The sequence below is a fragment of the Bacillus rossius genome, chromosome 1 (assembly GCF_032445375.1).
Source record: "Bacillus rossius redtenbacheri isolate Brsri chromosome 1, Brsri_v3, whole genome shotgun sequence".
NCBI classification, from domain to species: domain Eukaryota; kingdom Metazoa; phylum Arthropoda; class Insecta; order Phasmatodea; family Bacillidae; genus Bacillus; species Bacillus rossius.
In genome coordinates this window covers 316,005,187-316,029,711 of record NC_086330.1, presented here as the reverse complement: position 1 = coordinate 316,029,711, position 24,525 = coordinate 316,005,187, and the positions used below count along the sequence as shown (strand labels likewise).

The 24,525-nt window shown below is 35.1% G+C and overlaps 1 protein-coding gene across 36 annotated transcripts in view; it reads left to right on the top strand.

The window, feature by feature from the left end:
* Positions 1-24,525, top strand: part of LOC134527943 (dystonin) — a 667,118-nt gene that overhangs the window by 493,348 nt on the left and 149,245 nt on the right. For all 36 annotated transcript variants that reach the window (XM_063360992.1, XM_063361024.1, XM_063361021.1 and 33 more), the window contains 13 exons: positions 2,861-3,007; positions 4,105-4,328; positions 7,484-7,682; positions 7,803-8,168; positions 9,093-9,316; positions 12,363-12,563; positions 14,411-14,714; positions 16,754-16,960; positions 20,195-20,360; positions 20,452-20,589; positions 20,818-21,050; positions 22,526-22,695; positions 24,308-24,455. In XM_063360992.1, the coding sequence (XP_063217062.1) occupies positions 2,861-3,007; positions 4,105-4,328; positions 7,484-7,682; positions 7,803-8,168; positions 9,093-9,316; positions 12,363-12,563; positions 14,411-14,714; positions 16,754-16,960; positions 20,195-20,360; positions 20,452-20,589; positions 20,818-21,050; positions 22,526-22,695; positions 24,308-24,455 (2,727 nt within the window). The remainder of the gene's footprint in view (positions 1-2,860; positions 3,008-4,104; positions 4,329-7,483; positions 7,683-7,802; positions 8,169-9,092; positions 9,317-12,362; positions 12,564-14,410; positions 14,715-16,753; positions 16,961-20,194; positions 20,361-20,451; positions 20,590-20,817; positions 21,051-22,525; positions 22,696-24,307; positions 24,456-24,525) is intronic.

Here is a 24,525-nt window from a genome sequence, read left to right as displayed (position 1 = left end):
ACTACTTGAGTTAAGAACTTTTAACACGTGACAATCTATTACAATTTTTTAACATGTAATATATTAATGTATTAAATACATAAACACTCCAGGTTATTATAAGTTAATGAAATTTGTTGGTTCATATAACAATTATTAACAATGCTTGAAACTTGAAGCTTTCATGGATGTGCATTGAATATGTGCAACATTCCCTGCATGTTTTTCTGCCCTTGCTATTGCTAATGTGTTCGTGCTTGCGCTAGTCGATTGTTTTGCCTGTTCCGAATAATGAAGCAGCACTGCACATTCTGAAGGGGGATTGTTTGGAGTGGTGACAGGCGGTGATCACTTTCACAATGTGCACTGGGGTCTCGCACCACCAAGCATTTGCAGTCACAAGTGCTGACTTTCAAAACATTCAGCTTACGAAAATGTTTCTTGTTTTGCAGTGGCTAGTGTGTTTGTGTTCTGAACTGGCTACATAGTTAGGCAAAATAAGACAGTGCTGAACTACTGCCTGTGGGCTCAGTGAACCTAGAAGTATTAGCACAATTGGTATTTTTAACAAATCGTAACTTATCAATAAAGCCACTTATTGGATTCTGAAGGTTGATTAGGAAGAGGCATATGATGCCTGCGAATGTTTTGTTTCTTTTAATTGTGTGTTAAACCATATTGGACAGAGAAATACTCAGGTATTACAAGTATACGTGAACCTAGTATGAAATGGCAAGGGTTAGATGCCAACATTTAGAAGCACTTACAAATAAATATAATTTTTGATCATTTGAAAAACAAATGCAGTGGATTTAAAGTCTGACAGAAACCTAAATTAAATGTATGGCATCTTTGGGTCTGCTATTTCAAGTAACTCCATGATTTTCATCCATGACAATGTATTAAGGTATAATAGGAAGAGGTACTCGTTAATGGAATAGACTGATCCTAAATGTGATGGTAGTGAATTTACTTATTCTCAAACAGTAACACACTTGTTTACAAATTACAAAGCAGCCATTTATAAATATATATTAAATATGTATATGTTTCCATGTAAAAAATTAAACTGTTCTTTTAGTACGTAGCTCAAACTGTGGGAATATTTTTCCTTGAAAGAATATCTTTCTTGTTTTCTTAGTTATATGTACTATGTTGCCAGTTCATGAACATTTTTACAATGCAAGAAGCTAATAATTGAACATAAAACCGTGCTGTTTGCTTGATTGGTTTGTGTGTTACCCATTCATGATTTGCAATTTCTTTAACTTTCAGGTGCATTGGGATTGAGAAATTTAACTGGAATTGTAACGAAGTGTCCTGTGGTGGGTTAGCTGGCAGGTGTGCGGGCAGAGGGAATACAAACGTGACTGACTTGCTTTTGCATTTACGCTAATTACTTCTTAAGTCATAAGCCCAAGTCAAAATCATGTTCCAGCTTGTGCCTTCTAATCCATGCTTTGTTTACAATGGATTTTGGCAGAACTAATAAACTTAACATATTAAATGTTGCATGTGTTCCTCTAGTCCACAGTATGTGAATGTAATTCTGTGAAAGAATGTAATTCTGTGAAACAAATTTGAGAGTTGTTGCTGTGAATGTCTTTGAAGTCACATAAATTCTTGCACGAATATAGTAATTGTTGAACAACTGGCATGTTTTACTAACTTTTTCTCAATTAATGGAAAGTAATTAATTATATGTTTTACTGAATAAAATCTCCTTATATTATTCTCTGTTCGTCGTAGTTCTTCCTACTTAAATTATTAACATCCACTGACAATTGATTTGTGGCCTAAATAGGTAGAATCATCGAAACAATTATGATAGGTATATTATCACTGTGTAATGTTTTCATAATTTGTGCTATTATGAGTATTGCTGATAGTTTTTTAAATGTTGTTAAAGTGTATTAAAAATTACTGTAGTGTGATTATTCATTTATTTATGCATATTTGTGCATACACAAATATTAGCAGTGTAAAAAATAATACTTGAAATGTTTGATTTTATAAAGCAAATTTTTGTTGTGTTCTACTCTCATATATTTTGTTTTATCAGAAATTAATTTGTTTGGTTTCTTTTTTTGCAGGAATTTGTATATTATGTAACTTTTGATATTAATATAATAATACTATCACTCAGTTAATCAGTAATCTGTATCAAATATTTTCTTACCATAAACTAGCAATGAAAAATAACTTTGATATAAATTCACAGTAACCCTTAGTGCTCATGTGCAAGTTATGACTTTGGTAGATGTCTAATTTTTTGTTATGTGTATGTTGTGGTGGATGGTCTGTTTGTATCTCCTTTTCTGATAAAGTTTGTTAGTTTTAAATTTTGCACACTGTTGAGGATGTCAGGTATTGTGCAATTTCTCAATAATACCTAATTTTTTGCATAGTACAGTGTGCTTGGATAGTGGGTGCTGTCATTGAAAATCCGTCATCTGCAATAAATAGACTAGAGTGTGATGCAATGAATGCAAGGGCTTAAGCCTTCCTGGTGGCTGTTAATATGTAGCTTCACTTGGCTTTACGGAAACTGGCTGTTTGAGCTGTGGATAATTGGATGCTTTAGTCTAGTGCATGCATAAAGGTTAGAAGTTAAGTCTGAGTATTGAAAGTGTTGTTCATTTAAATATACTGGCTACTTATTTTTGACTTAAAATTTTATAACCGAGAAATCAAAATAATTTTATCAGTTTCTCAAGTCATTTGCCAGGGAAAAAATAATTCTGCATTTAGAAATGTCTAAAATGAGGTGTGTTGTTTTTACTTATTAAAATACAAGAACGTAAAGTATAAAGAATGCGTATGTTTTGGAACACTATGCGGCTGAGCTGACTGTTGTGTGTGTGCATGTTGTGGCGTGTAGCAAGCGGTGGAGGAGAAGTACAAACACTGCGACGAGACGTTGTCCAAGCTGTTGTCTTGGGTCTCAGACGTCGAAGACAAGCTGGCCAATCAGGACATTGTAGCAGAAAGCGTAGAAGAGCTACGAAACCAGATCAATACTCTCAAGGTAATGGTATTGCAGGGTAATGGTATTGCCTCTTTATATTCCAGTATAATGAACTTTAAATGGTTTGTTATCTTTAAAAGATTTGTGCAATGGGAGTGCATGACTTGATGTAAGTTTTTGGACATACGCCATTGCTAAGAACTTTTTCTGTTGAAGAATAAACTAATAAATAAAATAAATAAAAATACACAAGAAAGACAAAAAACACACAAAATTAAGCAAACAATTGCTGTTGTCATCAAGAATATAAACACCACAAAATATTCCGAAACAGAAATATGGTCAACAAACAAAGAAAAAAGTACTAAGTGAACAGAAAAACACACAAATGATGACAACACACGTTTTGTCGTGTTTTTGTCTCGTTTCAACTGTTGTGCTGAATTATTTTGTTTTCAATATTTTTGTGTTGTCATCATTTGTGTGTTTTTTTGTTCACTTAGTACTTTTTTCTTTGTTGACCATATTTCTGTTTCGGAATATTTTGTGGTGTTTATATTCTTGTTGACAACAGCAATTGTTTGCTTAATTTTGTGTGTTTTTTGTCTTTCTTGTGTATTTTTATTTATTTTATTTATTAGTTTATTCTTCAACAGAAAAAGTTCTTAGCAATGGCGTATGTCCAAAAACTTACATCAAGTTTAAATGGTTTGTTATGTATGAGTGGAATAAAGAATTAGATGTAGCTGTGAGAGTGACACATTTGTTATGCTGTTGTATTAATCCATTTATTACCATTTTGCTTATTTATAAGTATTTTTGAGGACTTATTTTTTAAAAAAATATATCATATTATTGGAATTTGAATTACCAAAAATATCACAGTTCAAGAGTAATTGGAAATAGGTTTGCCAAATTTTGGTTCATTTTTTTTAATGGTTACCTAAAATGTGGGCTTGACATTGTTTCTGTTGACTAGAATTAATTTTTTTTTTTTAAATTTTTCTGCAAACAGTGTTTAATCATTTTGTGTTGGTTAAATATCTCGTTTTAATGAAGGGCAGGTTCACAATTCTTTTCTTTCAGTAATAATATTTTACAGGTGTTTTCTCACTTGCTGATGCTAAGTAGAGTGTAAATGCTTTATTTTCGAGCAGCAAATAAAGGATGATGTGGACGCACATTCTCGGCCCGTGACCTCGTGCCTGGACCAGATTCGGCAAGTGGTGGCCACAGGTGGAGATGTGTTGTCTGGCGAGGAAGTCTCCACCCTAGAGAAGAATGGCCGTTCGTTAAAGTCGCGGTACGAGCACGCCAATGACCGCACAGAGAAGCTTTTGAAGAGGCTGACTGCCGCTCGTGAAGAACTGGGCAAGCTCAGGTGAGTGTTTCTATGATTTGTATGTCAGGTCGTCAGGTTGTGTGTGGTTTCATAGGCTGCCATTTTACTTTGCAGTAGTATATGTAATGCAAAGGCATTTGAATTAATTTATTATAAAATATTATTTACTATTGCTATGAAACTATAGTTTTTATATAAGCAACAGATTGCAATCAAATTCTACAAAAAAGTGTTTGATCTGCAGCATGTAGATTTCCTAGGTAATGTTTCGAATGTATGGCAGTAAGTCGCTTGGTAAAGGTGAGATACTAGTATTTGAAGTTATATTGCAGGGTACCTATGTCATGGGTGTCACGAAAAAGTTTCAAAATAAACAATAATGGTGCTGGAAGTTACTTTAATTTCCAGCATTTTTTTTTTGCTAAATTGCAATTTGTTTGATGCTTTAGTTGAGTTTATAGTCTCAAGTTAAATAAAAATGTTTGAGACGGTCCATTAAAATCCTATGGAAATTATCTCTGAGAAGGTTTGAGCTTTATAACTAGGCCTGTGCGAATATTGACATTTTTGAATACAAATAATAAACTATTTACATTCAATTTGACCTCGAACCCCTACTCTTGGAAATAACTAATATTTGTTTGTGTACGAATACTTCACATAGCATACCTCAAGAAATTGTTCACTGCTGATGTCATTTGTGCAATATAAATACCCTTTTTTGATGTTTAATGGGACTAATGAAAAAAATTAACAATCAGCATAATTTTAAACATGCAAAAAGTATGCAAAGTTTTTTTTGTTTACTATTGTATCACTAAACAGTAACAGAAAAAATGGTGTAAACAAACAAAAACATGGCGTATTTGTCATTTAAAACTTTCAAACTAAATATTATTTGTATTATTTTTTTCACATGCACCAGAAGTGGAAAAATTAAAAATAATTCAACAACCATGGACTAAAACACCATAAAACACGGACACTCCATTGAGATAGGCATTAAAAGAAGTAATCATCATTGGACATGAAAATATGTAATCGTCATAGTTTCAACGGCATATAAATTGATAGTCACACCATGTGATACAGGAGCAGCTTACTTGCTGTATACATCTTTGACGAAACAGACACTGTGATTCAAAAACATATAAAAATACGTAAAATAATAGTTTGAGATTTCAGATGAAATTAGCAAAAATTGTGTTTATAATATTGCTGAACTAAAATAAAAATTACATAGTTGCTGTTAACAAGGGAAACTCGTGAATAACTAGGGTTTAAGTAGTAAATATTAGGTCTTTCAATCACTAATTTGGGAATACAGCATTAAAAAAAAAAATTCACGTTTTTCGTAAAATAAATGTAAATGGATCTGGATCAATAAGTAGAGTAGTAGGTTATGGAAAATAAGACGAATAGGAACTGAAACGAAAGGTTGGTTGGATGTGTAGGTTAAGTTAGGTTAGCTGCATAATTAAAAATAAAATTATTTATTAGTTTAAATACTTTAACAAACAATTTATTTAATTACTGTTGCTGACATAACTTACGTGCCAATCATTCACTTTAGTATTATTTGTCTAATTTTCCAGAAATTGTTACATGATGTGAAAAAAAAAAAGTTTAAGTGGGATTCATTTAATTATCATTTCAACTATTCAAATTCAATATTTGTATGCACAAATAATTTTATTATCGTATATGTATTCAATTTGAACTAAAAAACTGCTATTCGCACAGGCCTATTTATAACGTTAAAATCAGAATGTTCCTGGGAATAGATATAGTTAGTATTACTTATTTAGAATACTGATATTGGTGGACACTAGTATTTAAGTGGTAAAATTATATTTAAAAAAACATATATTTTATGTTTAGGACCGCACAGTATATATATTTTTACTGTATGTCATTATATGGAATATCTGTATTGTATGTGTGCACTGTGCATCATGCACTCTGATCAATTAAATTGTTAGTCCTATAAATGGTATTAATTTCTCTATTGATACATTTGTTTTAATAAGTATGGAATATGATTTAAATTTATGCCCCTCTGAATATTATCTAATTTATAGTTTGTTCCTTGGAGATTATCACAAAAGTGTCCATGTTGGTATAGATGAAATTTAATGATAGGTGTAATTTATTCTTTAATTTTCATACTTTGTTTTATGGGTGCCCTGCTGCAGCTTGCCTGCTTTTCTGGTATGGCTCCCACTACTAACTTCATGTCTTATAGCTGTTACTCAGGGATAAACATGTCACTAATACACATGTGCTTATTAGAATGGAAATTAAAATATATTACATTAGTGAAAATTATTTATATTTATGATTCACACAAGGTCTGCTGATAGAAATCAAATCTATTTTGATAAGATATTTTAGGATTGTGAGATAAATGGGTATTAATCATAGTTTCAATGCAATTATAAATTTATGAGGTTGAATTCAGGCCAATATCTTTCTTAAATGAAATAATGAGTCTGCGAGAAGCCAGGGGTACAAGCGACAGTCTCATAACGTAGTGAAAATGCAATTTACGTATGTTGAAACAAATGGCTGATTCTTTAAGTAGTTGTTCCTTCTGTCACCAGCTCTCAGTTCATTAAAGACATTTACTTGTATCACTTTGTCACTAAATTTCCCAGTATATTTACTATCCATAGTAGCACTGAACTCAATAATTTTTAAAAGGTCACTTGTATTTCTGGACTTCTGACCCCCCTTATATGTCTTGAAACAGGCTGTTTATTTCGGGTAATTTTTGTAACATGTATATCAGATTAACACAATTTTCAACATGACTGACTTGTGTCAGAAAAATATGACTTATTTATGGTTAAATTAGTTTCTCAAGAGACTGTTTTGTCAAGGAACAGTTCAAAGAGCCACTTAATCAATGTGTTGGCTTGTTGAGGCTAGTTCTGTTGGTAAAACCAGCTAGTGTCTTGTATTTATAATATTTTTTGAATCACTAATAGAATGATTTTTTAAAAAAAGAATATTACTTAAGAATGGTCACTGCAGTTTTTCCATCAAACCTCTCTTATCCCAAATTTTATTATGAGGTTTAGCTGCTGAATGTTGATTTATAAATGCATACAATATGGTGTTATTCCTTATAACATTTTCAAAACACCACCAGTATCAGGCATGTTTAATGATTTTCATTTGTTGCATTGAAGGAGTGAAGTGACAACATTTGTGACGTGGCTGGACAAAGCATGTCGCACGCTGGACGACAAGGAGCGGGGCTTGTCGAACCTCAACAAGCTGCACGTAAACGCTGACAGCACTCGCGAGTTTGTGAGTGATGTGATCGCCCACCAGGCAGATCTCCGTTTCATCACGATGTCAGCACAGAAGTTTATTGATGAGTCGAAGGTAACATTATTTTTTGCACAGATTTTTTTTAATCTTTGTGAATCGTATACTGTATTCATGGCCTTTAAAGGTTTGAGTTTGGTGGTGTTCAGTTGTTCGTATTTGCGGTGTGTTTCTCAGGAATACCTTCTGAACCTGAACGAGTTCCGCACCGGCCTGCCGCAGAGGCTGCCGTACATAGAGCCTCCACAGGAGTCGGTGGTGCGCAACGAGGTGTCCGCGATCTCGACCAAGTACAAGGACCTGCTGTCGCGCTCCAACGCGCTGTCGGACAAGCTTTCGGGAGTGGGCGGCCGCCAGAGGGAGTACCGCGACGCCCTGGAGAAGGTCAGGTCGTGGCTGCGAGAGGCGGAGCCTCGGGCACTGAAGCTGCTGTCGGAGCCAGTGGGTGCAGAGCCCAGGACTTTGGAGGAACAGCTCAACCGTGCCAAAACCCTCAACAATGAGTTTGTGGCCCAGGAGAGACTCGTCGATAACGCCAAACAGGTGAAACATGTCACAAAGACCGTCGTGAGGGAGGGACAGAGGGAGCAAAATCCTCGGGGCCCAGTTGTTTCAACATTGTTTTTGATGCTAGTGTTTGCCGTGATTGTTCTTCGATATTACACTAGTCAGTTGCTAATATAATTAATTAATTGCAAACCTTGCAATTTATAGAATATGCCAATGCCTTTTAACAGTCATGGCCACTGTTGTATTAATTATGAACTTAGAAAAATTTTACTATATTTAATGGGGAGGGGGCTCGACAGAATTATTTGCCCCAGGTTTGAGGCACAAAGTCTTGTCTATATATACGTATATCTGTATTAACTGATGCCAGTATCAATTACCTGGTTTCATTGTATGCAACATTAAGTAAAACAGTGTACTCTAGCATTTGAAAGAAGGTTTGATTTAACATAAATAAATTGCCTTTCACATATTTATAAAGTTATCATTTACTAATTGGGCTATACATATCATCTGATTTGCAGTAATGCACATTCACAAATTGGGTGACCCTATTAAATTATTTGCATTTTGATTTTGGTGTTATAAGTCATATTTTCTGTTGTGGTTTCAATGTGTAATTTCTTCACACACATTATGATTGTTTGTAAAAAAAAACATCAGTGTTTGAAACCTATTTATAGTTTTTTTCAAACAATTTCCATTTTATTTAAGCATTGCACATGGATAAAAACAGTGCATTTCTAACTTGAAAAATGTTAGTGGGTGTAAGTTTTTATAGTGAAATGTCATTACAAAGTTAACTTTTAGTGCTTACTAATGAAAGTATTTTACACCTAACTGTTAAAAAAATGTAAAACATTGGGTAGGGATTTAAAAATATATTCTTTAAAGTATAAAATCCTTTAAAGTGAGGTACTCTGTATTGAGTGATAATGTATGTGGAAACTGTTCCAGAGTCTGGCAGCATTGTTGCGGTCGCTGGAAGGCCAGCAGACACCCGCGGAGGTGGCCACACTGCAGACACCCGTGACAGAGATCAGCGACAAGTACTGCCAACTGTCTGAAGCGCTGGGCGAGAAGGTGCAGACCTTAGACACGGCACTCGTACAGAGTCAAGGCGTGCAGGATGCTCTGGATGGCATCATGCAGTGGTTGAACAACACCGAGAACCAGCTCAAGTGAGTGTGTCTCCATTCAGCAGGTCTGTCCCCTTGGGACAATTCCTTCAATATGTACTTCTAGAAACTTTGCTCTTGAAAGTGCTGTGGTTTTCCATGAGATGAATGAATAATTGAATGATTGAATAAGCGCTCATGTCTTGTTTACATTAGAGATATTGGCCATTAGAGATAATGATGGATGATAATGAAGCATTGCTGGAATAAATTGTTGGTGGGGGGAGGGGATTACGGTGAGAAACCCCAAGGAGTTCTGCAATTTCTGCCACATTTTCCACTTACCGAAATCTGGGCTTCATCCTGCTGGGAACCAATTACAATGTTAACTTGTCTTTAGTAGATGTGTGTTACGGAAGGACTTGCACAAAGCTTTGTTCACTGAGCACCATGTTACACTGGAAAAACAATCCATGGGATCACTACATGTCACAGTTACATAGAACCTAACACTACTGTGCACACCTCATTACTCAAATTATTTTCAAGCATGCACGTCCTACTAATGTTTACAGTGATCCTGCTCTTTCATCTTGCACTCCCATGATTCAGGAGGCAGTCAAAAGGGGCTTAAGTAATGCAGTTTAGAGGCAGAGTTCGTAGGTTTCCATTTTCAACCAAGCTCTTCCTGCAGCTGCCAGATGTGGGAAGGGCTTGGAGCTAGAGTGTAAAAATACAAAAAAGGTATACATCAGAGCATATGGACATTTGCCAATAAAATTAAAACAAGATTCAAAAATTTAGTATAAACTTTTTTGTTCATGATTAAATTTGTATCAAGCTTTATTGAATGTATTTTTGAAGTGAAACTTTTAACGGCTGGTATAGTAATATCAGAATCTAAGGGTAATGGAAATTAGTGGGTAGTTAACATATATAACAAATATTGTTCAAGGGCTGGTTACAGACAGCAACATCGGTAGTGCATGATTTCATATATTTTCCAATACTTTTGTAAACATTTACATTAGGGATGGGTCGATACCACATTTCTTCGATTCTGATTCCACAATTTTCCTCGATTGCAGGTTCGATTCAGATTAATTCTCAATCTTACATTCTTTCTGAATTAAATTATGTAAATTCAAGCAGAAGTTAGCCTAAAGAATAACACTTAAGTAGTGTAAATATATGTATATTTTCTGAAAATTTACATTTTAAAAGCTTACAAGACTTGCGAAATACATAATTAAAACTGATCAATATCCATGATTTTGTGTTCTTATGAAATTCCTGCCATGATCTTTCGAACAGTCATGATTGTTGTTGCAATAGACTTGATTTATGTCTGTAAATATTTACATTGAAATTAAAACAATAACTGATCATGAGATATTTTCTGTTTATTGTTATTCAAATTCACAGCAAAGTTTATAATAATGCAAGCTATCATGGTAGAAAAATGAAACATCAACACAAACGTAAAAACAGTATATTTTGTACAAAAAATTTGTTTATACATGAAAGCAAAATGTTATGTATAAAAAAAACATTTGGCATTCAATTTAATAACTTTATAAAAATGTAAGTCCAACTTTTAACTAACTTCTTTCAGGTGAAAAATATTTACGTTAAAATAACAAAAAAATATTATACAATTAACTTTAGTTTACAAAAGACAAAAAAATTACAACTAAAATGTTTATAAATAGTACAGTTGGTCAGCTTGCGTTAAATTATTTACTTCAATATGGCATGATTGCTCATTGACGTTGGAAGTGAAAAACATTATTTTAATGAGTGGAGAGAAAAGACATTAATTTTATATTTTAAATTAAAGCTGTTATGTTGAAATGAGTTCACAATGTTTTCCCCGCAAGTACAGAAAGCTATCTTTGGTTAGTACAGTGTTACGGTTGTCATTTAACCTTAAAATAGTTTACACCGTCTTTTGTATATTAGTGCTAGGTGAGTTGCCTAAACATTGTCAGCTTACTGGCGGAAAATACCCAATTGCGGCAAGAATCAATTTATGTGAATCTATTTTACATCCAAATTATTGATAGTTCTTACAACCTACCATTCTAAACATAAGATTCTGTATAATATCTCCTTTCAGCTTGAGAATTGATTGTTTAGATTCCAGGTATAATCAGTGGAATTGAACCACCAATGAATCGCTATGCCCATCCCTAGTTTACATATTTTCTCATACTACTACTTTCACATACTCTTGCAACTTTTCATTTGCAACTGTAAAATCTCAACTCTGAGGTTAGATCCAATGTTAGCATTACAATTGACACAATATATATATAGACATTTCCAATAGGGTTGTATATAATATTTTAGCTATCATAAACCCATTAATTCATTCTTAGATTCTGTTGAAGACATGGGACAGACACTAGTAAATAAAGGTCTATTTTCAATGCAAAATTACATGTGTTTAAATTCAGAATACACTAAGAAATTTCCTGTTCCTCTTATCTGTGAAGTTTAATGCTTGTCGGCCATCACCCATGTTTTTTTTTTTTTTTTATGTGATGCATTGTATTTGAGATACTGTGAAAGCCCATCTGTCCAGGAATTCATTAAAAAGATTATAGAAATTATAAAATTGTCTTTCAACTTTTAAACATCAAAAATCACCGTTATTTTTCGAGTTTCACAATCACAAATTTTTCGGGTCTCAAGGAACAACAGAAGCAGAGAGGGTAGTGTGTCCAAGAGGGAAGCTTCAAGTGATTTGACAGTGGTTGGCTCTGCCGGCAGAGTGGCTGAGTGGCGCAAAGACATACCCGGTGCCACAGAACAGTTGTCCAAGGTAGGAGGGTGAAGATCAGCCGGGGGAAGGGGTATATTGTACCATCTGCAGTGCAGGGTTCGTCAAGAGAAATGCAGTACGCAGTGCTTTGAACATTTTTTTTTGCAAATTATTTTACCGCAAATGTTTCACCGGTTTCTCGATAAGGGGCTGTGTTAGAGAGTTGCTCGTTATAATTGGAGTCATAACAATGGATGGGGTTTTACTGTGTATGTTTTGAGAAGCGAACTGTGTTGAGGATTTGGTCGATGGCTAGAGCTGACGTCCTGTGCGTGTGTGCAGGGCGCTGATGCGGCCGGTGAGCCTCAACAAGGAGCGCCTGGAGGAGCAGTTGCGTGAGCACCGACTGTTGCACGCCGATGTGGACAGCCACCGCGCCAGCGTGGACGCTGTGGTGCAGTCTGCCGAGGAGCTGGTGGCCACGGCCAGCAATGCCCGCCTCGCCAAGAAGATAGAGACCAAGCTCAAGGACGTCACGTCCAGGTAGCGTGTTCCCCCCGATGCTACGTTTCCTCACTCTGCAGTGGGCATTTACTTGCTCTTTCCAATGCTATCATCACTGTCCTTGTTTCAGTGAACCCTGTTTCCATATATATACATATATATATATATATATATATATATATATATATACATACATACATACATATATATATATATATATATATATATATATATATATATATGTGTGTGTGTGTGTGTGTGTGTGTGTGTGTGTGTGTATGTATGTATATATGTGTATATATATATATATATATATATATATATATATATATATATCCAAGGAGCACAATAGTTGTAGACAGAACTTTATATTGTAGTAAATTTTTAAAAATATACCTTAAAATGTTATTTTAAAAAGTAACTTTTCGAACAAGCATTTTGGAAATACTTTTTCTTGATGTATTTCCTTAAGAGCATCATCTAATAATATTAAATTCTTACTTCTAAGGAAATCTAACTGTAAGATGCCAATTTGGTTTTATCTATTAATTTTATTTATATTTTATATCCTTTAATATAAAAAAAAACTTTTATTTTTTTGACCATAGAAATGTCTTGTTATTTTTAGTGACTGACTCTGTTACAAATAGTTTCTCCTGTGAAATAATAATTGGTGTTTAGGATTGAAAATTTTTCCTTTCGAATGTATTCAACTGGGTTATTACCATCAAAAGACACTATTTTATGGTTGTTACCACTCACCACCTCCGGCTAGCTCAAAATTAGGTGATGAGTGAACATACAGGTTAGTAGCAGGTCACGAAGTAATTTATACGCAATGTTCGAAGTATTACCTATTTTTCTTTTATTCAAGTAAAAATCACAATATATTCCACACAACCGAACACAAAAAAAAATTTTAAACTGTACATCCAAAAAAGATAAAACACTGAGCCATCGCCCAGCCACGGCCTGCTCGGCTCGGCGCTCGAACAACGACTGCTCGGCCTGGTGCTCGGACAATGACTAACTTTACAGCCTTCCTTCCCTTTGTGCGGGCAGTTACTTGGGCTCGCTGACGTAATTTTAAGCCAATCATGGTGCATGGTAACAGAGGCTTCCACGAAATGCTTACTTCTGTTCCCACGACGCAGCGATTTTGTCTCTTACTGACACTCCCGTGACCGTGACTCAAACGCCTAGCGTATGAAACAATGCCTCGGTCGAGAAAATAACGGAAGGAGAATTATATCAGCAGACCTTACACAAAGCCAGCAAAAAAAAAAAAGAAACTTGTGCATTTTAAAAATAAAAACAATAAACCCGGTGAATTACGTTCACAATAACTTCTAAAAAGAAAAACTTTACATCTAACCTGAAATATGACAAAAAATTTATAACAAATTTTTATTACTGGATTGCATGGGGAATGCTGTAATCTGGGTTGTTACATGGTATTAGAAAAATCAACAAATGGTAAAATTAAAAGTATATTAATTTATGTTATAATTATTGATGTTAAGCTTAAAAAGCGGTACCTCATTCATTGGTCCATGCCTCATTAAAACATGGATAAATTATAACATGAGGTAAGTAACAACCACGTTGTTACCTGCCGGTTAAATTGCTGATGATTGTTGGGACTGATGACCGGGACAGACATTGACGTATCACTACTATACGTGTTATGAATGGAAAGGTTTATGATAATTAAGTTATGCTGGAGTTTTGATATGAACTGCCTCTGGTTTGGCCTACTTGTTTTTTTTTACTTTAATGCTTCATCCTATTCGGAAATGTCATTAGATTGAATGCAATTTACAGTTTTTTTTTAAATACAGACTTGTAAATAATGTGTGTTTACTTTTTCCTTGTGTATGCATCAGGTTTGAGAAGCTGCTGGAGAAGACGCTGAAGCGCTCAGAGCTGCTGGAGGAGGTGCACAACGCTCTGTCCGTGTTCACGGTGATGGTGACGCACTTCGAGCAGTGGCACGCAGAGATCGTGGAGAGCGTGGAGTCTCGCGACGTCCTCAAGCTGGAGTTGGCCGACTACAGCGCCAGAATAGACCAGATTGCAGCAAAGAGAGATGCCAAACGCGGCGAGTATTCAGAGACGGTACAGAACGGGAAGAATCTCGTTTCCAAGAAGGACGTGACGGACACTGTGCCTGTGCGGGATAAGATAAAGGTGAGAAGGCTTTTTGTTTCATGGGAAGAACATTTCCCCGGAGTAGGAATTAAGTTTGCTCATGCAGTGATCTGTTATAATTTATTGGAAAAGTTAAAACTTTTGTGCAACATTTTTATAATGCAATTGTTCATTTACAGCTATCATTGCAATGTCTATCTGCAGCCATGTACTGACATAAGTGAGGTTAGACTAGACTAGGTTAGGTTAGGCTAGGCTAGGCTAGGCTAGGCTAGGCTAGGCTAGACATGGCTGTGCTGTCCAAACTTTCAACAGTGTGATTATGTATTATGATGTTCAGTTGTTTACCGTGTTTTCTCGCATAATCGTCGCACGTTATTTTATTCTAAAATCAAGTTTAAAAAGTAGGGGTGTGACGATTATGGGGAAAAAAAAATTTTGTTAGGTTAAGTTATTCATAAAAACAAAACCCGTTCATGGAAAGTACGTTTATTTAAAAAAAGATGCAGTATACAAGAGTACGTGAAACAATTTATATTAATAAGTCATTAAACAAAAAACTTTCTTCAACTTTAAATAGAAAAACCAAATCTGTGACCCGAACGCAAGCGACTTGAAACTGTGATGTGAACTAACGCATAACTACCGTCGTAGTACATACGTGCCACGAAAGAATGCGGGTTATCTAATGTAGTTAACTCGGCACTCAACAGAGTGCGCGCGTTGCATGCAATCAGCGAGACATCGATATTTGACTATGTGCGCGCGCTCTATACAGGAAGCAACATAACCAAACACGAATGATGCCAACTAGTGCTGGCTACATGTTTATAAGCGGTACACTGCGACGACGCAGGCGGTCAGATAAAGGAAATAACGTTAAAAAGTCTTTAAAAGAAAATTTACACATCACTCAACTTCGTATTTCCGTTAATTAAATAAGTAAGTGGTAATGTCCGAAGAAATATTAGATTTCTAGTTTAAAATACATCGTTTTATACGGAAAAGATACCTACACCGCGGCGATGCAGACGATCAGATAAAGGAAATAATGTTTAAAAACGACTTTAAAAGAAAATTTACACGTCAGCCAACTTCGCATTTCTGTTAATTAAATAAGTAAGTGGTAATGTCCGAATAAATATTGGATTTATACTTTAAAATACATTGTTTTATATGGAAAAGCTAACTACACAAAGCGCTCGGCATCTATTAGCGTTTAGCGGGACCAAAAACAACATACGACGTTTATGCCAGAATTTTTTTATCCCAATTTTGACGGCCTAAAATATAGGTGTGACGATTATGCGAGTGCGACGATTATGAGATAAAAGAGGGTAACTTGTACCTAAACTGCCATGTTTCATTTTTTTTATGCAGTGTTTTAATTGGCTTGGTGCTGGAATGAGGTTGATTATATCCACATTCAATAACCTAGATAGTCACTTTTTCCAACTATTTTTTTTAACCATTTCAGATTAGATTAGTTACTAAATCAGCTTGCATTGGTTTTGTTTATTGCATTGAGCCCTGAACCACTTCAATTCAACTCTGAGCCTTTCTACCATGCTCTTTTATTTTTGTCTCTCTTCGACTAGCTTATCCTAATCCTGTTATAACCTGCTTATCATACTTGTCTACCTTAAAATTTTGGTATGTAAACAGTGCCTTAAAATTTTCAACCTTCTCATTTGTTTTGAAACTTAGAACATTTTACTTTTAAAAATTCTATCTTTGACTTGACCCACAAACAATGTGAACTTCGACCAAGCTGTATCAATGATGTATGCCTGTGGTCTCCTAATCTTGCAAAAGCCAACAATCGTGTTTTAACTGTAGGTAATTCCATTAAAAGTTTTTCATAGCCAATGTTGTTTCCTATTAGAAATAATTCTGCACCATACCACCCACTTCCCTTTTAAAAAAATAATTTCCTCAACCAAATTTTTTTTCCTGAATTTTCATACAAATTACATAATTGACCAGTGAACTTTTTTAATTTTAAATCAATTTGAGTGAAATAATAAATTTAGCATTATATTGAAATCGGTTGTTTAACAATAATAATAATTTTCCAGGCTCTAGAAGGTCAATGGAAGGATTTGAATGCTTTGATCGATGAGAAGCAGCGGTTGAGCAAGGCTCGTTCAGAGCAACTTAATGCCTACGAGAAGTTGAAAGTACAGGTTATAACTTGGCTGACTACCATGGAGACGAAAGTGAACAGACTTCAGCCGGTAGCCATTGAACTAGAGACCTTGAAGGTGCAAGCAGATGAGCTAAAGGTATGCGTTTTTTATTCTATGTATGTGTGGAATTTTCATTGCATTGTCATGAGAAATTTATATTCCTGCATGTTTTATGACTATTATGGATAGTATTTGCATTATTCATGTATGTATGTAAATAAATATGTTTTATATGCATTTTTGCATGGTTATCAATCTTATGTTTTTAAAATGGTTTTAAAGAGTGATGTTCCTAAACTTAATTCAATTCATTAGTGATTATATGTATCTGCAAATAGGTGAAAATTTGTTTTGTTTATAAGGATGATTGAGAAACATTTACAAACCCTCCAAATGGATTATTAACATGTGGTATCAGTACGAGATACCTGCTATTCATTTTGCTTGTTAGTGAAATAACAACTCTACTGATCAATTATAATCATTAAAAATCCTATTGTTTTTCCGATAATACTTGAGCAACCGTTCAATTTAAAATTGATTTTCGTAATTTTTTTTTATGATTCTGAAAATTTATTTTTTAGATACTGGAAATTTTTGAGATAGTGGAGATCCAAATTCTTTGCACTAATTATCAAAGTATCAGAGACTTGTATGTGTTTTCATAATGTGGTTTGTGGTTGCTAAAATATGTATATATGTGATTACAAGGCCTAATAGGATATGGAACTCTAGTCCAGTGCAAAAACTGATTATTTTGAATGTACTAAAAAATTATTACACAATGTAAAGAAGTGAGATTATAAAATTGTAAATTTGATAATTTTACATTAACATGAATCATCTCATTTCTAGTTAAATTGTGTGTTTAGATTACTTCATATTAAAAAAAAAAAAATTAAAACTTAATTTTTTTTTTTTTTTTTTTTTTAAATTTTACATTAGAGATTTTCTTTTTGTTTAATGTTTCCTTGAACAGTAAATGGACCATCTAGGATTTGTTTGGTAGTAACTGGACCTTGGTGGTGAGTAGGTGGGTTATAAATGTTTAAAAGGCTATGAGTTCAAATTACAACTTAAACAGCATTATTAGAGGCTGGAAAAATTAGCATCTTGTTAAAAATTCTATTTTTTTTTCTAAGTTATGCATAAATGCTATTTAAGTAATTTTTTAAAATAATTGTTTAGGTTCAGCTATGTTAGTTTAAATCACTATTATATATAAAATATTCTTTATTAAATGCCACATAACTGCTACACATTGGTTAATATTTTTCAAAATTGTTGTACAAATGTAGCTTTTCACGCTTGGAGAGAAACAGCCCAGTTTGTAGACTTTGTTACCTGATTCGCCTTATTTTTGTACTTTGCAGTTCAACTGGTTCACATTTGCAAGTGTAGTTATATTATTTTAATTTATGTTTGTCATTTAAGACTTATGTTACTAACGAAAGGTGTATGGTTAGCTGATAAGATATAAACCAAACAGGCTTCAATCTCTTGCATTTAGCATGAGTGTGAAGTAACCACAGCAGTGACCACAACAGAACTACAGGCACTTTTAATTCCGTCAAATTTTACGCTTGATCTATCTAGTGATTTTGTGGTTATCATTTTATACAATATTTTTTGTGACCAGTATGTTTCGAGATATTGCCATGGCTCTGTGATGCTGCCAAGTTATCTGCATATGAGATATTTTCAAAATATAAGCCTAACCTAATTAATCCAGTTGATTTATGAACTACTATGAATTAAACCTGTGACTTATTTTTCGCTAGCATGTTGCATTACCAATTATTTTTTAAGTGAAAAGAGCATTAATATTTTTGATGTTTTAATTTAGAAAGGGATGAACAAATGGTTATTCGTACAAAACTGAAATAGTGTTATTTGTTGGTATTCGTGTATATTGTTAAGATTTATAATGTGGTGAGAAATGGGTTCGTAAGGGATTAGTAGTTTTATTACAGTTTTTTTAATTACTAATATTTACATTACTAAAAAATATCCGATCACCAATCACTGGCACTTAACAATGTTTATTCACAAATCACTCGATGTCTGTCAAGTTCCACAGTTTGCACTCCTTACTGGAGCTAGGCTCAACAGTGGTTCGCCCTTTACCTTGCGCCTGTCGACACACACAATCCTCCACCACTAGGTCTCGCACTTGATCTCATTCCGTGTCGCACCACTCTCGAGGAGGTCTCATCTTCTTCGCCGATGTCGCATTTCCCTTCACTCTCGGAACTCGCCTGGAACTCTCGCGGATCTTGTTGCTGAACTGCAGTGGAGGCTGGTGTCGCTGCTTAAGGGGCCCGCCTCGTCAGGGGTGTATGTGTGTTAGTGAGGCGGGATGATAAGCGCGACGCTCGCTGGTGCTTCTAGCGCGGTATAGCCTCTAAGCGCAAGTCTCGTTGGCACAGGATAACTGTGAAATTTGAGCGGTGACCGTAACATTATATGGCGGAGAAATGAAGATAAAGGTGTTATGCAAGCCCCTTAAGTGCCCTCAAGAATCTGTACTGATTGTTTTATGCCTAAAAATTACTCTGAAAACTCGCGTTTTAGGCATTTTAACGCTTCTAAATATACAGTTTAAAAACTTAATCCGAAATTAAAAGTACTTTTCGGCCCTCAGTGAACTCTTAAATGCTATTCGTAAATGGGCCCCACTCGGATATCTTGAGTAGTTTGGAAATCGCGGTGTTTTTCCTGAAGCTCTGCACACCGTATGTGTGGCCAGGTAGACGGGCCCCTTAAGTACCTGGGCGCCCTTCTCGAACTGACGAAAGCGGCTGTGATGAGTCGTGTCATCCCGGGCCGACCCGACGCCTTAAATATAGAGGCAGTGTTTATTCGCACCACTTCGCTTGGTGGCCTGGCAATAGGAAACGGCGCTGATGAAGGACGATGCACGGGAAACGAACAGGGAGGGAGTATTGGCGACCCTAGTAATCTGGCCAGGCGAAGGTGGCATGCCTTATTTCAGTGGATGGCACGTGACATGGTGCATGACGCCAGTGGCTGTGCAGGGCGGCCTCGAACCTGGCATCATGGTCTTGTTTATCACTTTTGCAACAATATGAATGGTTAGATTTTAAACATTTAGATTGTATTATTAAGTTTTAAACAAGTTGCATTAAAAATTCTAGTTTCTCAGTAATAAATACTGATTTATAAAATAATAGATGTTAATTTTGAAACAAAAATAGGTAGAAATTTTTCCAGCCCCTAAGCATTAGTCGTATTAGATAGAAATTAAGTTAACTCAATACACAACGTTCTGATATAATGGGCATTAATTATAATGGATTTTTTTTTCAGCCATTGAGTAAGGAATATCGTGAATATGGAAACACGATAGACAAAGTCAATGACCTCGGCAATCAGTACGACAGCCTATTGAGGGGCGAGAGGGCAGAGTCTCCAACACGGCGACGTAGCTCGGCATATAGTCCAACAAAGAGGACCTCCATCACAGCCAGTCCTCGTGAGTGCCTTATGAACTGTTTGTATAATTTAGTACCATAGTATTTCTCAAGAGAATGTTGGATGAAATAACGCAAATTTTTTATGCTTAGTGCGTCGCTCCTCGCAAGAGGGTCGTTCTCCATCCCCTACGAAGGGAGGCAGCTTTTCAGTCCAGAGTCCAGTTTCTCCCGGCGGATCAAGTGGCTTCAGCAGTCGTCGTTCTTCTCAAGACGGCTTTCACCTTGAAGGTGAGCAGTTTTGTACTCTGAATATTAGTTTGTGATCAAACTAGATTTGTTCTAAATATTTTGGCATTTGATATTTGTTACTATGCTGTGTCTGAGAAAATAAAGTTACTAAACTCTCATCCCAGACTAAAATTCTAATCAAAAATAATATTTATTTAACTAAGTGATATTACAGTTTAGTTAATAATGGCAAGATTTGTTCACCTAATTTAGACTGTTTTGCTCCAGAGCTGTCGCCAGTCCAGCAGCAGTTGACGGAAATAAACAACAGGTACAGCATGCTCGGCGTGAGACTCTCTGACCGCCAGTCCGAGCTGGACAGTGTCCGTGAAGAGGTGAAGAGACACTTGGACAATCTGCGCACGCTGGGTAGTTTCCTGGACAAAGTGCAGCGCAACATCCCCAAGGAGTCGGTGCCACAAACTAAAGAGGAGGCAGGAAAGGAAGCCAAACAAGTGAAGGTAGGTTTTTTTTTTTTAAAGTTGCACTGAGATTTTTTACAAGCTCTTTTGCTGTGCATGTTTACCTGTAATGTCAGATGAAAAAGTTATATATTTTTTAATTATGTTCTTTCTTGGTTTTTGTGGTTACTGTTTGAACGTTTGCTGGATGAAAATAAAAATCGGCTTATAGTTACCCTCTTGAGGCAGGGTCTGCATGAATGGAATGGGTCTGACACTAATAGGAGCAGTCCACCCTTTCGTAGGGACAGACCTGTTGTTCCAGCTAGCATTTGCTGAACATTCTGTAGTTATATATTCGTTGTAATGTAACCAAGTTATAACATTTTCGAAAGTACCCATGGCATTCATTTTGGCCTGAGAAAAACTTCTTTAAAAAGTTTGGAAATGTTATTTTAGCGTTCTATTTAATGATAAGAGCCTTTTGACTGGTGTGGAATGGTTTTTAGAGTTTCATAGATATTATTCTTAATTGAATATGTGTGTTTTAGTTACATACATCATTTCTGTGTTTTATATGAAATATATTTCTATTAATTTGAACTTCGTGATTGCTTATTTGAATGAAAGCATTTTTTGCATGCAATGTTGTGTTTGTGGATGTTAGGAGAGCTTCATTTGACAATTTTTGTAGTGCTTATAGAATTTGGTGGACCAACAATGAATTAATTTGAGGTGGAAGCCTCCAAATAGCTAAATCCATGGAAGTGAATAAAATCTGTGCTAAAAAATTGCTAGGCAGAATGTGTTTAAATTGAACATCATTCTTTTAGTTTTTTTAGTGAAACGTAAGAGTTTAGAGGAGTTCATCTTACAATCAGCATCTGGGATTCATATAATTGCAGTATATAGTGCTTACTAATTTTGTAAAATCAAATTATTTTCTTAATTGCTCCTGTAAACACACACATTGTGATAGTACCTCAAAGGCCATTACTTCTTTTTTTTTTTAAACTGGGGTGGTATGTGGTTTCTTTGTTATCAGTTTCAAACAAAACAATTACTGTTCATTTGAGATGTCTCTAAATGATTTATTATACAAATTAGTTTTTTGTCATCAGGTTCAAACAATACAATTATAGTTAATTTAAGATATATCTTACACTTTTAAAAAGGGACACACACATACTTAAAAAGTTGCATTCAACTTTTGGGATTGTATAATTCAAATCACTGTCTTTTGTGATTTATGTGTATCTTTTATTTAATTTTCTGCTCAAAATAAATTGTTTTAAAGTTTTTTTTTGAGATAAAAAAATTTCTTAAAAGTTTATGGCTAATATTTGTTTTCTATTAATGATCACATGTATGGTGAAAAACTCAGCTTATTTGTCAAACAGTGGCCACTTGCTAACCAGCCTTGACCCATTTTCAGAGTGAAAAATAGTGTGTGTGTGATGTGATGCAATGCGATGCGATGTGATGCAATGTGATGTGATGTGATGCGATGTGATGTGGTGTGATGTGGCACACAGATGGTGCTGGAGGAGATGTACGAGAAACAGTCGCTTCTGGACAGCACCAAGGCGCAGGTCACGGACCTCCTGAAGAGACGGCTGGGAGCCGCTGGGTCGGACACACTGCATGACGAGTTAGTGGATGTCGTAGAGCGCTGGAGGAGCCTCAACGACCGTTGCAAGGACAGGTGAGTCCTCACTTGAGGAGTGCACGTCACACGAGCACATGTCGTCAGGCATTGGGTTGATAAGAACATCTGCTGAGGCTTCTAGTGAGGTTTCTCCTCCAAGTGTTCAGTGGAATAAATGTGAGAAAATATTAATGGTAGCTTTAATAATGTTTTTTCTCATTTCAAATGATTTTAACCCTAAAATTTTCCTCAATGGAAATTCTGAAGGAGAGCATTAAAAAAAAAAAATCTGTTTTCAAACTTTTAACAGGTTTTCTAGGAGAGCATTGTGATACACGAATAAGGTAGTTTACCAGTAGTTCACCATTTTCAAGAGTGGTTAAGTTGGGTTAGTTACATTACAAATTTGGTTGGTTGGGTTAGTTACATTACAAATTTGGTTGGTTGGGTTAGTTACATTACAAATTTGGTTGGTTGGGTTAGCCACATAAAAAATACTAACAAATTGATTGAATAAATGTAGCTATCCCTATTTAACCAATTGTTCTCACAGTTTCACACTATTTTTATATACCCAACCTAACCACTTATTAAAATGGTGAACTACTATTAACTTGATTAAGTATCAGTGCACCATCTCAAAGAAGGACTTAAAAACATGTAATTAAATAAAAATATTAGATTTTTGAATTTATAATATTGTTTTTTTTGAGGATTAACTCCCTAAACTCATAGCCCTCCTGACTATAAAGTTTTTTTTATGAAACTCATCAATTATAAAAAAATTGCTGGTTAAAGCATAATGTAGCAACATTTCTACTCATATACGTTTTTCAGATTTTTCTACTAAAACCAACTATGGTCTAAAGTTTTTTGTAATGCCATTAAATGGCAGTGCATAAGTGTATACAAACAGAAAATTTACTCAGTATTATTTTCCTTTTCTTCTGCCATTTTTTGGTCAGAAATGAAGGTTCCAACCTTTAAAACACCTATACATAGTCATTTTTATACATCACGTCAAATATTTATTTTAAAAAGGGCATTAAACTTTGTGTGAAATGTATACTAACTTAAATTCTTGACAAAATAATTATGTCCACCCGATGATAGAGTTTAAGCATCCGCAATTTTACTAGATGGTCAAAGATATGAAGATACAAGTTGTATAACACTTTCATGTTTGTACCAGCCAAACAGCAATACTATCAATTGCTGCTGTAGCAGAAAAAAAAAATTGAGGTATTAAAATACCTTTAAATAGTTTGTCTGCTGTGTTCCAAATCTCTTATCTACACCAGTTCATTCCATTCAGAAATGGATTCTTTTCCAGTGTTTTGAAACATAAATAGCGAAATAAACATATGCGTTTTTCGGGCAGATGTAAAATTAATCGTACTTAAAGCAAACTGCTCAAATATAAATATGAGATCATGGTGGGAAGCATTTGCAAAATAATGGTACGTGATTTTATGCTCATTTCATATGTAAAATATTTAACAAGTTATAAAAAAAAATCATAGTCTTTTCCTTTTGAGTATAAAGAACTGGACTTTTGAAACAGGCCGAGCTTTAGCTACTTGATCGGCTCTGGCTCAAATTTTCAAATCTCGGTTTATTCCTAATTTTGATAATTTAATTGTGTTAAAATTGGCTCTTCTTCCACCAGGATAAAATTCATAGAGGATTTGAAAGACTTCCTGGACACACATGAGCACTTAACCAACTGGCTGAGTGCAAAGGACCGAATGATGACAGTGCTTGGACCAATTTCTTCAGACTCCCGCATGGTGCAGAGCCAAGTGCAGCAAGTGCAGGTGACTTGAACATTTCTCTGGTTCAGTATGTTTTATCTCGTCATGCAGTAAGACTGTTGAGTTGCTGCCT